The sequence below is a fragment of the Acomys russatus genome, chromosome 9 (genome assembly GCF_903995435.1).
Source record: "Acomys russatus chromosome 9, mAcoRus1.1, whole genome shotgun sequence".
NCBI lineage: Eukaryota > Metazoa > Chordata > Mammalia > Rodentia > Muridae > Acomys > Acomys russatus.
The window spans coordinates 53,487,432-53,504,795 of record NC_067145.1 but is presented as its reverse complement, the minus strand read 5'-3'; the positions used below and the strand labels follow the sequence as shown (position 1 = coordinate 53,504,795).

The window sequence follows — 17,364 nt, the reverse complement described above, 5'->3', positions numbered from 1 at the left end:
TGTTTCTGTACCGTGGACATTGCGGAGAGCCTTCTGTGTCTGACCAGTCAGGTGCTTGCTTTAGTCTCAGCTATCGGTGAGTACCATGTGGAGTGACCAGTGTTAGCTGAGGGTGATATGTAACGCTATTCCTGGGGAGATGTAAACAAGGTATCTGCTCACCTCACTTAGGTGGCCGATGACAGACCTCAGTCCAACTTGGGAACCCTTTCTTCTATTGGAGCCACTTAGACGAGTGTGGGTGAGGGGTTGCTGTCAGAAGCAGAAGTGACTCAGCTGCATCACCCTGGAGCCCTAAAGCACAATACACAACCCACAGGCAGCTCAGCAGGTTAGAGACTTCTCCTTCAGGCAGCTGCTCACGGAGTCCCATCCTCTCTCAGGGGACCCTGCTGGTCTTTGCTTCTGTGCGGCTCAGCTTGTCTGAGAGTCCTGTGAACAGCTCAGAGTGTCTATTCTAGTGTCTTACAGCAGTCCTTACAACTTATATATGCTCGAGGAGGGGAGGCCTAGTGAATCTGGTCAGGTTCATAGGTTTCCTGGAGCCTTTGAGTTGATTATTTCCTGAGTACGTTGTTCCCCGTATACGCTCCAGCCAGTAGAGAAAGGATCCTTGAGGCAAGTAGGAAGTCCAGCTCAACACGACCTAAGTCAGCTGGTGCTGCTTCAGACTTCTAGAATCTGACCCTGGGCAGTCTATTTTAGTAAGTATGCTACAATTTTGGGGAAAAAATTCCTGCTAAAAATTATCTCAATCCTATATGCACAGTAAAGCTTAAGGTGTGATTATATGGAAATTATTTTGCAAAGTACATGTGGCCTCTCCCATAAACATGGGTCCTATAGCTTAAGGGTCTGGGATTTGTCGTGGTCATATAGAGGCCACCAGGCTGTAAAGCACATGTGACATCTCCTCTAAGGATGGGGTCTACTGACTGCTCAAGATAACAGTCCAGGGAGGAAGAATTTGGGACAGACATTAATAGTCTGCGGGGGCTTGGGTGTGGCCTGGGCCTGCAGATAGCACAGCTCGCTCGGCTAGCAGCATGCAGCCCAGCCTTTTGGGTGGAAAATAGGCTTGCACATCCCTTCCCTTGAAGAGATAAGCTTCCGTGCCTAGCATTTCTGCTTTCCCTAGTACTGTGATGCCCTCCCCCTCTGAGCTTGAAGACCTTCCCCACAGGATGAAACATTGCACCTCCCCTTCTACCATCCTGGGACTTAATGAGCTTCTCCCAAGATGGAGGTTTTAGTTGGAAGGAGGTCACTGTATAGCAAAGGGGCTGTACAGTATGCACAGCTCACCTGGGGACCGTGCCCTTTTGGAGTTGACAATCCAGCTTTTATGAGTCAGAACAGTGCAGGGTCAATGCTTGTGTCAGGTTGCCTAAGTTCAAGTCATGTTTGCTCTTTTATAACTCGTCTTAGTACTGTTTGCTTGCCCGCAGTATAGAGCTTATCTGACTAGTGCTGGGATTTTGTCTGTTGGAGCCTCTGTGGGCCCTATCCTGCTTCAGTCTCTGAGCTCGTACATGCATGAGTCTGAGGACAGTTTCCTGGGAGTCATCAACCTCCTCTGGCTCCTACAGTCTTTATGCTTCCTCTTCCACGTAAACCCTCAGGTTCTGAGGGAAGGGTTTGTTAAGGTCGTCTGGGCTGAGTTCTCTGAGTCTCTCCCTTTCTGCACATTGTGCATTTGTAGACCTCTTTGTTAATTCCCAGCTGCTGTAAGAAGAAGCTTCTCCGATGAGGGTTGAGTGAGCAGTGAGTCCCAGCCTCACAGCAGATGTGGTCGCTGGTAGATTCTGCGGGTTGGCAGTCACAGCAGAGAGCAGATAGGCTAGAAGGGAAGGAAGGACTTACGGGGAAGATCAAGTCTTTTTATGCTCTTAACGCAAACAAAATCAGTCATTATCATTAATTAGTGAGTGCAGCTCTTCAGGAAGTACACAAGCATGTCAGTGAAAAATGAGATACCTGTTAGCAAGGGCAGTCACTACTACTAAGTTGCTGGGAAGGCTGGGGACGGCAGAAAAGGTTAGGAGTGCACTAAGGAAATAGCAAAGTCTCCGAACTGTGAAGGTTGGAAGGTGGATAGTGAGCTAAGGGTGTGGGAGAAGATCTTCCAGGCCAAGAGAACAGCATCGTAAAAACTTTGAAGCACTGACGATGTCAAATGAAGAAGCTAAGGGAAGGTCACGGGGCTGAAGCACCGCAAACTGGAGCAAACACCAGCAGAGCAGAGGCGTCTCCACTGTCTTTCTGACACCAGAGTCAGTGCTCTTAGGTGCCAGCTCTGTGTGAGACGCAGTACAGAAAGTGTAGACTCCTGGGCTGGCAAAACGGCTTAGTGGGTAAACACACTTGCCACCAAGCTTCACAACCTCACTCTGATCCCTGGAGCCACACGGTGGAGGAGAAGAACCAACTCCACATGCTATTCTCGGTTCTCCACATACATGCAATTGTATGTGCGTACGCAATCACGCACACACACACACACACAAATAAATGTAGAAAATATATTGCATTAAAAAGAGAAAGTATAGCCAGGTGTGGTGGCGCACACCTTTAATCCCAGCATTCAGGAGGCAGAGGCGGGAGGATCTATGTGAGTTTGAGGCCAGCCTGGTCTACAAAGTAAGTCCAGGACAGCCAAGGCTACACAGAGAAACCCTGTCTGAAAAAAACTTATAAAGATCTTTCTCTCTCTCTCTCTCTCTCTCTCTCTCTCTCTCTCTCTCTCTCTCTCTTACTCTCTTACTCACAGACACTGTCCTGGACCAGCAAGATGGCTCAGCAGGCAAAGGAAGTTGTCCTTAAACACAATGACCTGATTTTGATCCCTAGGACCCACATATTGGAAGGAAAGAACTGACTCCTGCAAATTGTCCTCTGACATACACTACTACGTCATTCATACGCGCGCATGCGCACACACACACACACACACTCAAACGTTAAAAAACCCAAACCCTAACCTCCTAAATTGAAAAGTGAAAATACCTAAAGCTTTAACTATTAGGTTGGTACTTCCATGCTACCCTACCTACTAACCCTGCAGTTTGAAAATGTCATTGTCTTTCACAGTGGTTCTATTTTGTGCCATACTCATAGTGGCATCATGGTAAATTCTCTGCCGAACTGTGAATATACTGGTGTGTGTGTGTGTGTGTGTGTGTGTGTGTGTGTGTGTGTGTGTCTATATATACATACACAGACACATATAATGTAAGGACAATGGTAGTTTTCTAGTATCAAAACACATTTTCAAGATTTTTAAATTTTATGTCCTTATTTATTTTGACTGAATGAAAGTTTTGCTTTCATGTATGTCTGTTTGCCATGGTGTGCCCAGTCACTGTAGAGGCCAGAAGAAGGCACCAAGTCCTCTAGAACAGGAGTTATAGGTGGTGTGAACCACTGAGTAGGTGCTGGGAACAGAGCAGCTAGTGTTCTTATGAGCCATTTTTCTAGCCCTCACATTTTCAGGTTTTGGAGCCCCTTTATGTTGTACGGTTAAATACACCACGTTAAAGATCCATTTCATTGGTAATCACAGGGTAGCGTTCAGACAGGTGCGAGAGAAGGAAGGCTGGCTCAGGAGGCACTCACAGTGGACAACGCACTGGCGTTGTCACCTGCTGCAAGGCAGTGTCGGGTTCTTAGGTTTGCGGACCTGAAGCTCAGTCCTTCACCGTTGTGGAGCGTTGATTAGCATTGAGGAGCTGCTATCACTACAAGTTAGACTGCCAGTTTTTATTTACAAAGGGACCGTGCTTTTTTGCGTTTTGCTAGTACTTGGAGGAACACGTTGTAGTTGACAAATATGATCAGAATCACTGTAGCTTCATACAGCAGGACAGTTACAGGGTCACCATTCTTTTTAAATGTTACCTCCACTCAGTATTGTTTCTAGTGATGTTTGGAGATGTAGTGCCTCCCTTCCCCCCAATCCCACGTGTGTGCATTTGTGTGTGCCGTGTTGTGCACATGGAGGTCAGAAGACAATCTCGGGTGTTTGTCCTCGCCTTTCACCTTGTTTGAGGCAGGTCTCTATTGCTTTTTGGATGTGCCAGGCTGACTAGCCATAGCTTCCAGGGAGGGTGGGGATTCGAACTTGAGTTCTCATGCTTGTGTGGGAAGCACTTGAACCACCACACCTTCTGCCCAGCCTGACTGCAGCTGTCACTTCACTTGAGTCAGTGCTAAGTGTTCTGAGAGCCATGCCACTGCTGTTGACTGCTGCAAGGCATGTCTCGGGTTTTGTTGTTATTGTTTGTTTGTGCTTAAGACACAGGTCTCACTATGTTGCCCAGGCTGCTCTTCTGTGTCTGGCTTTGGTTGATTTCTTCAATTGCAGTTTCTCAAGGAGCTAGGCTGATAGGCCTCCTATCACTGTGTCACTCTGGCACTGCCATGTGTAGCTAATCCTTTATGTTCACTGGAGTAGGTAATTGTACTTTAAACATTGCTTCATTTCCTCCATGTTTATCTCTGATAATTTGTAGATATGCTTATAGACACATATAGTCTGTTTTCTATAGCTCCCCTTACAGTTGGCAGTTCTATAGGGCAGGTATACTGTTGTCGCCTGGGACTTGTTTCTGGGCTGGGATTTTGTTTCTTGGGTAGTACATTTTTGTTTCTCTTGGTTTACCATTTTATTGAAACAGGCTCTAGAATGCATAGAGGGAAAGCTTTTAAGTAGTTTTTTTGGTTTTTGGTTTTTCAAGGCTAGGTTTCTCTGTGCAGCCCTGGCTGTCCTGGACTCGCTTTGTGGACCAGGCTGGCCTCGAACTCACAGCAATCCACCTGCCAATGCCTCCCTGAAGGCTGGGATTACAGGTGTGCGCCATTGTTCCCAGCTGTGTGAAAATATTTTTATTCCTCTGTCTTATACTTGCTGTTAGTGAGCAGAATAGTTTGCTATGAAATTCCAGCAGAAAACGGCTCAAATTCAAGTTTCGACAGCACGGCTCACTGTATTTTAATACGCTTTAAGGTTACATGTCATTCTGGTTTGTGTCTTGCCCCCCTTTCTTAGGTAAATGGCCTGGAGAATTTCTGTGCTGTGTTTTATATTGCATGATAATCATCTTGTCCTTTATCTTCTGTGGCGTAGCACAGCACCTCAAACTTAGGAGCTTAAACCAGGGCCCATTTTGTTTGCCATTGATTTCCTGCCTGTGATGCCCACCTTGCTGCGTATCATGTAAGCAGATTCAGTGCCAACTTTTGCTCTTAACCGTCTTTCCAAGAAGTTTACATAGCAGGCAGCCTGAGGAGAGAGTGTCTCCCTCCACAATAAAGCAGGGTAGGTAAGTTCCCCGGGTTATGCATAGAGCAGGTTCTTGAATTCCTTTGTAAAAGATGAAACTCCTTAAGAGGACAGTCAGCTCTCCTGCAAACCGAGGCCACCATGTTGTCCCTGTAAGACTTGAGGGCCAAGAGGGAATTGATTCAGAGATGGAATGCATGCGTTGTGCTGCTCTGTAACAAAGCCGTTTGCTTCTGAGTCAGGAATCTCAGGGTATATGCTGGAGTCCAGCAAGCTGTGGGAGGCCCCTCATTAGCTTGTACATAGGGTTAAAATACGATCTCTCTTGGCCCCGGGCAGGTCTCCTATTGGTCTTGCTAAAGTCACATGACTGAAGTCATTTGGTGACTAAGCTAGCCCCAGCATCTTTACAGAGCAGTGAAAACATTCCAAAAGGGTGTGAAGACAGCTGTAAGGACTTCAGGTGGCCCAGTGCAGAATCAGGTGGCATTGCTTAGGATAAACTCAGTGGATCAGAATGAGTCTCGAAGTGAACCTAAATTAGAGGGATAGGGAAATAAATTGTGGAATGTGATGGGAGGCAGAGTAATAACCCTGCCTAGAAATACGTGGAAAGTGAATGGCCTGCTGCCCGGCCTCCTCCCCTCTCTCCGTCCCTCCTCTCACTGGCTTCCTTGTGTGATCCAGTGTGAGTAACCATTGGCACCATCACACATGCTCAGCTTTCCTGTACAAAGAAAAGGCCTTGGCTTTGCCCGGACGCTGCCCCATTAGCTGTGTGGGTGGCCTTCCTCGTTCCTCTGTGACTGCCCTCATCTCGGCAGGTGTCCCTGTCTTTGCTACCACTTTCTCAAATATCTGTGTGAAAATTGTGCGTGACTCTGACAGGATTGGTAGAGATGGAATTTGGATTTGTCTTCCTGCTTGGACTTTGAGCAGGCAGAATTTTTTTATTCTGTCATCTTTTACTGGCAGTATACTCTTACTAATTTCATATTTTTATTAGCTTTTGTTTTGAGAACTAAACATTTCTTTATATTAATTTTACATCATAGAGCTATATGTTTTGCCTTTGTTTGTTTATTTTTATAAATTCAGTACATTTGAGATTATGACTTCATGGCACTGAAGTATTTTTCTTGCTTAATTTTTGCTTTATGGTTTCTTAGGGAAGATCCGCCAACATGCTCCCAGCCAGACAGTGATAACGAAGCAGAGGAAACACAGGTCAGTAGAGAACAGTCTGGTATCTGTCCTCGTTTAAACAGTCTCTGAAATTCTTTTGACAGACCTTATCTTATGTTTTATTACATGAAAGCCTAACTTTGATATACCTTTGTCAAACATATATGTATATCTTGCTGTATGTGGGGTATATGAGCTTGTGCATAGCTCTGTAGGTGCCCATTGCATGTGCATGCAAAGGCCGGTGAAGGATATCCGGTGTCCTGCTCTATCACGCTCCGTCTTGCTTCCTTGAGCCATTTTCTTGCTGAACCTGGAGTGCACAGTTTTTCAGCTAGGCTAGCGCAGGCCAGCCAGCCCCAGGGATCCCTCCACCCCACTGCAGCACCGGGTTCTAGCCAACCCCAGGGGTACCCTCAACCCCACTGCAGCACCGGGTTCCAGCCAACCCCAGGGGTACCCTCAACCCCACTGCAGCACCGGGTTCCAGCCAGCCCCAGGGATCCCTCAACCCCACTGCAGCACCGGGTTCCAGCCAGCCCCAGGGGTATTCTCAACCCCACTGCAGCACCGGGTTCCAGCCAGCCCCAGGGGTACCCTCAACCCCACTACAGCACCGGGTTCCAGCCAGCCCCAGGGATCCCTCAACCCCACTGCAGCACCAGGTTCCAGCCAGCCCCAGGGGTACCCTCAACCCCCCTGCAGCACCGGGTTCCAGCCAGCCCCAGGGGTACCCTCAACCCCACTACAGCACCCGGGTTCCAGCCAGCCCCAGGGGTACCCTCAACCCCACTGCAGCACCAGGTCCAGTCCTGCACAGCCACTTCTGCTCTTTACATGGGTACTGAGCATAGGAACTCGGGTCATGATGCTTGAGCAGCAGGTGCTTTTACCTGCTGAGCCACCTCCTCATGCATCATGGTCAGAGAAAGATGCTCCTGTGTGTCATTTTTCAGTAGCACAATGCCTCTGTTATCCTAATATGGTATTTAAATTGAATGTTTTCTTTCTGTCTTCTTGTCCATGCAGTGGTCTGATGATGAGAGCACAGCAACACTTACGGTAAGAACAAAGCCCCCAGCACGGGTGCCTCACGCTGTCACACAGAGTGAGCCTCGAGACTTAGGTGCCTACCTCTAGGCTTGATGAGCTTGCCCTGGGGTAGCTTGCTGCCAATGGGTTATCGCTGTTTATAAAAATAACAGAAGTCATTTTAACAGGCAAGCATGGTTTTCCTCTTTCCACCTCTGCTTACAAAAGGAATATCAAAAGTACACATTTGCCACTCTGCTCATTTCTGTTAGACTCTGAAAGGTGGAATCAAGTTAAGTATTAACTCGGAGGTTCCCAGATGAGTGGAAATTAAAGCGAAAAATCAGTATTTACTTATTCAAGGGTGTTTAAATGGCAAGCGTTATTCCTTTCAAGTGAGACTGAAGTACTACTCAGAGGTACTTTTGACTGAAGAGAGCTAGTTTCAAAGATACATGAAAAAATGTGGAGATGTCTGTGAGTGGTGTCATTTCCTCAGGTCACCATGCCAACAGATGCAGAGATGGGAAACTTACGTCTTGTTTGCTCCAGATGCCATGCATATCACTCTTAGATGAAAATCTCAACTCAGTTCAATGTGATTCTGTCCTGCTCAGGCCAGTATTTGGGCTCTATGGGACAATAAAGGATATTTGATTTTTGCCATCAGAGGTTTTGTGAACCAGGGAGAAGGATGACTTAAGGCAGGTGGTCGATGACCAGGATGTCAAAGCAGAGAGACAGTTAACTGAGCACATCCAGAAATGCTTAAATGCGAAGCAGCATATGGCCAGGGTGTTAGCATCTATTTTATGAGTTGTTTAAGATTTTCAAACCTAATGTAGTATATTTTGATCATATCCATATCTACTCATCCCCCTAACCAACTTCTCAGATGCCCTCCCTTCCCTACTAGCAGCTTTATGTCCTCTTTTTTGATTACTCACCCACTTTGTACTGTGTACATACTCACAGGTGAGGGGCCGTCCGCACCTTTGACACATTGAACCTGGATCTTAAAGAGGAAGAGAGTGATTAGAATGTAAGCTCACATTCAAATAATATGGACGGATAGACATGTCTGCTCCTGCTGCTATGACAAAGCATGCTAGATAACTTATTTATTTGTTAATATTTACATATTATGTATGTGTATGCATATGCACGTGCATATAGGTGTGCATGCACACATGTGCGTATGTGGAATCCAGAGGGCGGCTCAGCTATCATTGTTAAGAACACCATCCACTTCCTTTGAGAGAGAGTCTGTCACTGGCCTGTAGCTTGCCAAGGCCAGGCCGGCTGGCCAACAAACCGCAGATTTCTTCCTGTTCGCGTCTCTAGCTGCGGATTACTGGTATCACCATTATGTGGGCCCTGAGCTTTTATGTGTGTTTTGGGGATCAACTCATGAAAAGCAAGTGCTTCACTTATTGAGCTATCCCCCAGTGCCTTGTTTTCAAAATTAGTTTCTTGGTTAGCATATGAAGAAATCATGACATCTCCGTACATGTATGCTGTCACACTTTGACCTTCTTCATCTTCTCCTTGTCTTCTCCCCCTCCTTGGTGCTCCCATTCTTCTCAGCTCCCTTTCTGCTTTAATGTCACATGTATCTCATTCCTAGACTGAGTAACGTAGAAACAAGGACAGCTATCTCTCATAGGGAATCCAAGAACAAGGTACACATAGTGTCAGGGAAGAGGTTATCCCTGCTCAAGATGGCACCTTATGTCTGTATTAAGACCATACTAAAGGTGGCAGGAGAGCTGGAGAGCCAGAAGGCTCTCTGATGTCTTTTATGAAGCTGTTAGCTCTGTTCATGAAGGTATAGCCCCTTATGACAACTTTCTAAAGGTTAAACCTCCTAATATCACTATGGTTGAGATTAGGGTTTGACATGAATTTTGAAGAGACACAAACTTTAAAATCAGAACAGTGGGATCTGGAGAGATAGCTCAGTGGACAGAAATGCTCACCACTAATACAGAATCCTAGCTTCCATTCCCAGCATCTGTGTCAGGTGGTGTAGAACCACCTGTAACTCCAGCTCCAGGAGATCGCATGCTCTACGGCTGCTGGCGTCTGTGGGCACCTACACACACATACATAAACTCACACACCAGACAAATAAATAAATAACCTACATACACAGTTTATAAACTCATACACATAAATAATAAATAACCCCCACACACATAGTACATAAACTCACTAGACACTAGACAAATAAATAAATAATAAATGAATAACCTAGTATATGAACTCATACAGTAGACAAATAAATAAACTGTACACATGCCTTTAATCCCAGCACTAGGGAGGCAGAGGCAGATGGGTCTCTGAGTTCAAGGCCAGCCTGGTCCAGAAAGGGAGTCCAGGACAGTCAAGGCTACACAAAGAAACCCTGTCTTGAAAAACCAAAAACCACCCCCCCCCAAAAAAAACCCCACACACATAATACATAAACTCTTACACTAGACAAATAAATAAATAATCATATATATATTATATTTATATATAATATATATACACACACACACACACACACACACACACACACACACACACACACTCTCATATACTAGACAAATAAATAAGTCTTTTAAAATCAGAATTCTGTGGTGTGTGTGTGTGTGTGTGTGTGTGTGTGTTTCCCATACTCCTGTGTACTGAGAAGGTGCAGAGTCAGTGATGTTCATCATGGTAGTAGGGAGCATACTTAATGTCTTTATGCTGGCTTCTGAATGCAGTTCTCTACTAAACTAAACCTAGAGAAGCCCAGGATTTAAGCTGGGAAGTGAAATGGCCCACAGTAGCTTGCTGTGCCAGAAACTAAAGAAACGGAGAAGAGTGATGGAAACAGGACAAGCCTCAGAAACCAGCTCTCTCTATACTCTTTAAAAATATTAAGGCCGTGAACAGTAAGTACTATATAGAGAAGAACTGTTAGAGATTATAGGAGATTGGCGAAACATGGTACCTACTGTGGTGGACGCTTCTGGACTGGATTCTAGCTAGGGGAACAGGTTCTGATTTTTTCTTTAGCTGTAATAGACTCTGTTAGCTGTAATAGGACCATGGGCATGCTTCAGTATGACCTAGAGATTAGGCAGTGGGGTTCTGTTTCTGGGTTGTTTGTTTGTTTCGAGACAAGGTTTCTCTGTGTAGCCTTGGCTATCCTGGATTCACTTTGTAGACCAGGCTGGCCTTGATCTCACATCGATCCACCTGCCTCTGCCTCCCGAGTGCTGGGGTTACAGGCGTGCGCCACCACACCAGCTGGTGCTCTGTTTCTGAAAGCCTCTTGACTGCCATCATTAGGGGACTTAGTGACTGCAGTGGCCTAAAGCACCATGGGAAAAGAGTTCATTATATGACATAAATATACATAAATAGACATGCATAGGGAATAGAGTTTAGGGAGCAATGACAAAGAAATTGGGGTGAAAGGGGGAGAGAATGTGTGTAAATAGTATGTAAGCATTCTTGCCAATCTTACATTCCTGGGAGCCTGACATTATTTTAAAATAAAAAGCTAATGAATATTTAAGTAATTAGGTTCTTCCCCAAATCAACTCATTAGAAGTGTGCTGGACTGGAGAGATGGCTCAGCAGTCAAGAGCACCGGCTGCATTTCCAGAGGACCTAAGTGTGGTTCAGAGGATCCACATGGAAGCTTGTAGCCACCTGTAACTCCAGTTCCAGGGCATCTGGTGCCTTCCTCTGGACTCCACAGCACCAGAGTCACAGATAACACAGTATATACATACATGCAGGCAAAACAGTCACACACAAAACAAAAAAATAAAATCTTAAAAAATAAAAATATGCATAGCATGGGCTGGAGAGATGGCTCAGAGGTTAAAAGCACTGGCTCCTCTTCGAAAGGTCCTGAGTTCAATTACCAGCAACCACAACATCTATAATGAGATCTCGTGGCTTATTCTGTCCTGTATGCTCACATGCAGGCAGAACATTATATACATGATAAATAAAAATAAATCTTAAAGTGGCATAGTAAGTGATGGTGTTATATAAAATTCTTAGAATCTCATATTTATGGACAAGTATGCATACTGTAGAGTTAAAGTCAAGAATGCAGAAGACTATATACCAGTTTTATAATTATGGTCAGGGTATTTATTCCTCTCAGTAATGTTTTTTCCTTTGAGAAATATACAGCAGTACCTGGCTGTGGTGGCACACACCTTTAATCCCAGCACTCAGGAGGCAGAGGCAGGAGGATCTCTTGAGTTCAAAGCCAGCCTGGTCTACAGAGAGTTCTAGGACAGCTAGGGCTACACAGGGAAACTCTGTTTCAACAAAAAACAAAGCAATTAATTTATCTTTGTTTGACTGGAAAAAGAAAGTAATGGAAAACAAACAAGAACACATAAAGGATTGAGTTAAATATTCCATCTAGGAACATGAATAATTACAACTTTTGTATACATTTTGTGGTTCTTTTAAAATTTTTATTCTTCTCAGATATTATATCTCAATTACAGTTTTCCCTCCCTTCCCTTCCCCCAGTCTCCCTTCCTCTATCATTTTGTGGTTCTTAAAAACCATTAAGACCACAAAAATAAATAAATAAATAAAGCAAGTAAGTAAAGATAAAAGAAAGAAAAGGAAAGGGGGAGGCAGGGGGAGAAGCTGCCCTTTCTGAATGAGTGGCACAGGATTAGAAAGACAGTTGGTGAGATCTCAAAGTCTAGGATATCAAACCAAAGAGTAGGGTTTTTATCCTATTCACAGCACAGCATTTTCCTAGACTGGTGTTCATGTTTAAAACTGGCTAATTGAGAGCTATGAGCTTGAAACAGTAATGTTAGTGTAGTCTGTAAGTGCTTTTCAGAGTATAAAATTATGACTCCTATGCAGATATGAAACTCGTAGTTTAACACATTTTAAAGATTTGACTTTGAACTCCTGGAGGAAGCAAGCAGATATTAAAACTGGTTAAAAAGAAAATGCAAAAACTTAGTAATCAGTATTAGTGACTATATAACCTCTGGGATGGGAGGGGTGACAGCTGGGTCCCTTTCAGACCGGATGCCCACAGGGCTTCCTTCTCAACATTGAGTTGCCACAGTTTACCAAGTTGTTCATAGTTCAGACAGTGGGAAAAAAAATCACATAATGCTCTGCTATTTATAATTTAAGTTTTTCTGTAGCATTCATGGCCTAGTATTTCATAAGGCTGAATGATTTTGAGAATTTGAAACAGCCACATCTTAATGTAGTAAATAGAGGAGGGTGTAGTGGGGCACGGCAGTGATCCCAGCAGCACGGAGGTGGACGGGGAGGGTCAACAGTTTAGGGCCAGTTTGGCTACGTAGTGAGTTTGAGGCCAGCCTGGGCTACTTGAGAACCTGTCTCAAAAAAAGCACATCAACCGCCCACCCCAAGGTTTTTGCGTACACAGCCCTGAAGTTAGTCCTTAGAACTGAAAAACCAAAGCAAAGTGTGTGAACTACAGCAGTCCTCCCACACAGTGCTTTGTAGAGTAGGGAGTGGAATGATTTTGTCTTTTTATTGTGTCTCTTTTAAAGTCTGTGTGTATGGGTGTTTTGCCTACATGTATGTCTGTGCATCACATTCACGTCTGGTACCTGTGGAGGCCAGAAGAGGGAATAACATCTCTCCTGGAGCTAGAGTTAGACAGCTGTGAGCCGCCAGGTGGGTGCTGGGACTCGAACTCTTAACTGTTGAGCCATCTCTACTGCCCCAATTGAATCTGTTGTGCACGAGCAGATGCAGATCTTAGATATGTGGCCTTTTTTGACAAGCTCTCTAGGACAGTGCTTCTGGTAGTTATGAGGAAGAAGTAATCTGCGTGGCACAAATCATACGGCCTTTTGATGGAAGAGGCAAATGGGAACCCGGGCCTAGCAGAAGAGAGGTATGGGGCAGTCTACCAAATAAGGAGAGAGCTTGTTGTTAACCAGCTTACTGCTGTCTTGCTTACATTTAACCCTTTCGAGATCTGAGAGCATATCTCTGTGTTACAGTGCTTACCTGGCATGCACAGGCCAGGGTCTAGTCAGCCTACACATCAGCCAGTGAGCTGTTTCCTTCTTAAATAACTTACTTTTGGGCCTTTGTTTTTGTTTTTTAGATTTATTTATTTATTGTTTTATAATAAATAACTTCCTGCACAACAGAAGAAGGCACCATATCTCATTATAGATGGTTGTGAGCAAACCTGTGGTTGCTGGGAGTTGAACTCAGGACCGTATGTTTAACCTCTCAGCCATCTCTCTAGCCCCCCCTGCCCCCTTTTAAAATAGACTCTTTCCAGTTTTTTCTCTCTCTTCACTGGGCTAGATCTTGAGAGTCCACAGGAGCCAACTGGGTTTTGTAGTGTAAAGGTAATTTAGACCTTGGCAGAATGTTTTTCAACCCCAGTTTGATTAGACTCTGCACCCCCACCTGCAGTTGCCCAGTAGGAGGCAGCAGCCAGTGCTGCCAGGAAGTTTGCTAATGCCCTTGTGTTCTGGCTCCCCAGAAAACCTCATTTCCAGACCCCTTGATATTTACCTAAAGCCTGAAGCAGGGTTTTCGGGTAATCAGACATATTTTCCTGTTGAACAGTAGTATTTCTGTCACTTCCTGTTTGAAGCAAACAGTAGACTACTTAGAGTTACTTTTTATTTGGAAATTTCTTTCTAACTCAACCAAGAAGAAAAGGACTTTTTAACTTACCCAGATACTATTTGAGATTTTTTTTTTTTTTTGAGATTTTTGTTTGTATTAAAACTTACCTGTAAGTAGTAGTGTTTAGGTTTAATTTATCACATCATGTATTTTTCATTTTCACTGAACTTTTCTTATAAATGGCCCTTTAAGTATGGGGTATTACTTCTGAGAAAAATACTAGCTCTAACTAGTGTGTGTGTGTGTGTGTGTGTGTGTGTGTGTGTGTGTGTGTGTGTCCCCATGCCATGTTTTCAGATGCCGGAGGAAGATATTAGGTGTTGTCTTCTGTTGTTCTTTATCTTATTTCCTTGAAACAGGGTTTCAACAAACTTGGGGCTTGCCATTTCAGTTAAGTTGGCTTGCCAGTGAGCTCTTGCTTGTCTCTGTGGCCCCTCCCCCACAAATGCTTAGTTACAGGCGTGGGTAGCCACATGTGGCTTTTGTGGTGAGGGTTTAACTTTGGTCCTTATGCTTGCTGTGCAAAGCACAGTATCCACTGCCGTATCCTCAGCCCCTCCAGCCCTTTTAGAGACAGTCCCATGTGACCCTGATTGCCCTTGAACTTCCTGTATAGGCAAGGATGCTCTTGAGTTCTTAAGTCCTGCCTCTGTTTGCTAAGTGGTGGGACTCCAGGGCATATGCCATCACACTTGGCTTTAGAGGCATTATCTACGTAGTCAGAAAGAACTATTGATTTGTTCCTCATGTACCATGTACGTGGTGACATCTGTGTTTTTGGAGATGTGAGTTTTGATTGTTTTGGAAAGTAGCATTTAAGAAGTTGGTTATTTTATTTCTCTTTCTGGTAAATTTATTTCTTTGCTGATTTCACATGATTGAATGAAGGGATAAGAACAATAATTTGTATTCTAAACAATTCTGTTTTTAACACTACAACTACAACGTTGAGCTATTGATCCTGTTTTCTCTGTCTCTATAGGCACCAGAATTTCCTGAGTTCACCACTCAAGTCCAGGAAGCTATCAATTCACTGGGGGGCAGTGTCTTCCCTAAGCTTAACTGGAGTGCCCCAAGGGTAAGAGCACATAAGGAAATCTCAGTATTTGAATAGTCATTTGTTTTGCTCTTTATTTCATCATGTATTCCCATGGAGGATCTTATTATATTCCTAATTTCAGGAAAAATACTGTTGAGTTTATTATATTTTTTCTTTGTTTTATCCTTTTGATTTTTGCTCTGTGTACTTTCTGTGAAATACTGTGTATTCTGCCAAAAGACAGTTCGACCTCATGTGTTGCCAATTGTACTAGAATTCTGGGTGTATTCATAGTCTGCATTTTTAAAGACTTCACCGACTCAGTTGAACAAGATTTTCTCATAGATTATTATGTCAGATGTCAAAGTACACTTCTCAAGAGACCCGGTACTCAGTTATGCACCTGAGAACCAAGATGGTTCAGTGGTTAATACAGAAAACAGGATCAATGTGTCAGCGCTATAGCTGGGGTGTTAAAACAAAACTGCTTAGAATACGAATTATTGTTCAGCAGTATTAGAAAGGTGCTAATAAATACGCTGGACCAGAGAGAGCTCAGTGGGTAAAAGTACCTTTCCCCTGGCCTGGTGACCTGAGCTCAATCCCGCAGACCCACATGGCAGGAGAGAGCCAACTCTTGAAAGTTGTCCCCTAACCTTGGTGTCAGTACACACACACACACATACACACACACACACACGCGCGCCCATACACGCATACACACATACCAGCTTGTGTACAGTGGCAGGGACTTTAGGATTCACCTTGGGGCAGGGGCTTTTGTTTCTCAAGTATTCAGTGTTTCCAGTGACTTTCATTTTGCAAACACTGTGTACTCCTCTGATACATACATGATTACTAACATTTTCTTATTCCGTATTATACCTTCCTTGGAATTGAAGGTTGCATTCTTTTTTTACTCGCCTGTGTGGTTTGCTGTGTACATACTGATGTTTTAGGGGAATTAAATATGATATTGGGTATACTTTTTTAAACCAGAAGTTCTTTTTCTTTTCTTTCTTTTTTTTCTTTTCTTTTTTTTTTTTAATTTGCCAAGCTGTGACTGTTTGTTAACTGACCAGATTACAAAAACACCACGGGCAGCACCTTAGTTCATCCGTCTGAGAAGCCTGCTTATCTGGTCTTCCCTGTTGCCACGTCTCCACCTTCCACAAAGTGAGTCGTCTGTTTCTTCATTGCACCTCGTGGAGAAGGCAGTTTGCAGGGCCGCAGGAAGCTATTTGCTTCCTTGAAGTGTTTTTCAACTGTATAGATCTCATGAATTAGATCCTCCATTTAGACGATGCCAAATTTACCAAGAGACTGAGCAATCAAGGAATTATCTGTCAAGGCAATTTGCTTCTTATTGATTTTCCCATCACCTCGCTTGTAGATGAGCTCGTTTACAGGCTTCAGGTTGGGGTCCCCACATGCAATGTACGGTTCCACAATCCTTAGCCTGTTAATGGAGGCCTTGTTGAGCTTAACAAAGGTGCCATTGAAGATCTGTCGAAGACAAAGAAGCTGATCAATACTTTGAGGACCTTTGGGCTTACACCACTGATACCCCGAATTCTGATGACAAAGGCCAAATTTGGTTCTGCAGGCACATAGAAGTGTCCAGCTTTCCTTGCCATCCTAGCCACACAAACCTCAGTCGGGGACATCTGCCTGTCTCCTTGTGATAGTGCTTGGCCTTCTCATAGACGGGCTTCCTCCTCGCCTTTCAGTGTCTTCGGAGCAAACTTCTCCCGCAGGCGCGTCATCTTCAGCTCTCCTTCGCTTTTTCTCTAAGGGTTTCTGGCACAGCAAGGACCTTCTTCTTCTTCTTCTTCTCTGGTACAGCCTCCGTGGTTCCAGCCGGAAAAAGAGAGGAAGTTGGCGCATGCGCACTCCAGAAGTTCTTTTTCATTTGACAAATTATAAAGACTTTATAATGTAGAAGTATTTACATTCCTTTTTAGTTTCTTGGTCAACTTTTTATTTCTATATGAATAATGTTTTAAATTGTCTTTTTCACTAAAGATAGATTATTTTTGGTTGTAAATTCCTTACTCATTTGTTCATTTGTTTACTGAGTGACTTGTATGCACCTGTGCTTTCTTCCATGGTGTGTGGATAATTGGATAGTGTAGGTAATTATTGGTGTTTTTCAGTGTGTTTT

General features: G+C 44.1%; 1 protein-coding gene and 1 pseudogene across 1 annotated transcript in view; one reads left to right on the top strand and one right to left on the bottom strand.

Annotated features, from left to right (window-relative positions):
- Cdc123 (cell division cycle 123) overlaps positions 1-17,364 on the top strand; it is a 56,958-nt gene that overhangs the window by 5,943 nt on the left and 33,651 nt on the right. The window contains exons 3-5 of the mRNA XM_051151352.1: positions 6,451-6,508; positions 7,496-7,528; positions 15,144-15,239. Coding sequence (XP_051007309.1) covers positions 6,451-6,508; positions 7,496-7,528; positions 15,144-15,239 — 187 coding nt within the window. The remainder of the gene's footprint in view (positions 1-6,450; positions 6,509-7,495; positions 7,529-15,143; positions 15,240-17,364) is intronic.
- LOC127193557 (60S ribosomal protein L7-like) lies at positions 16,309-17,112 on the bottom strand (annotated as a pseudogene).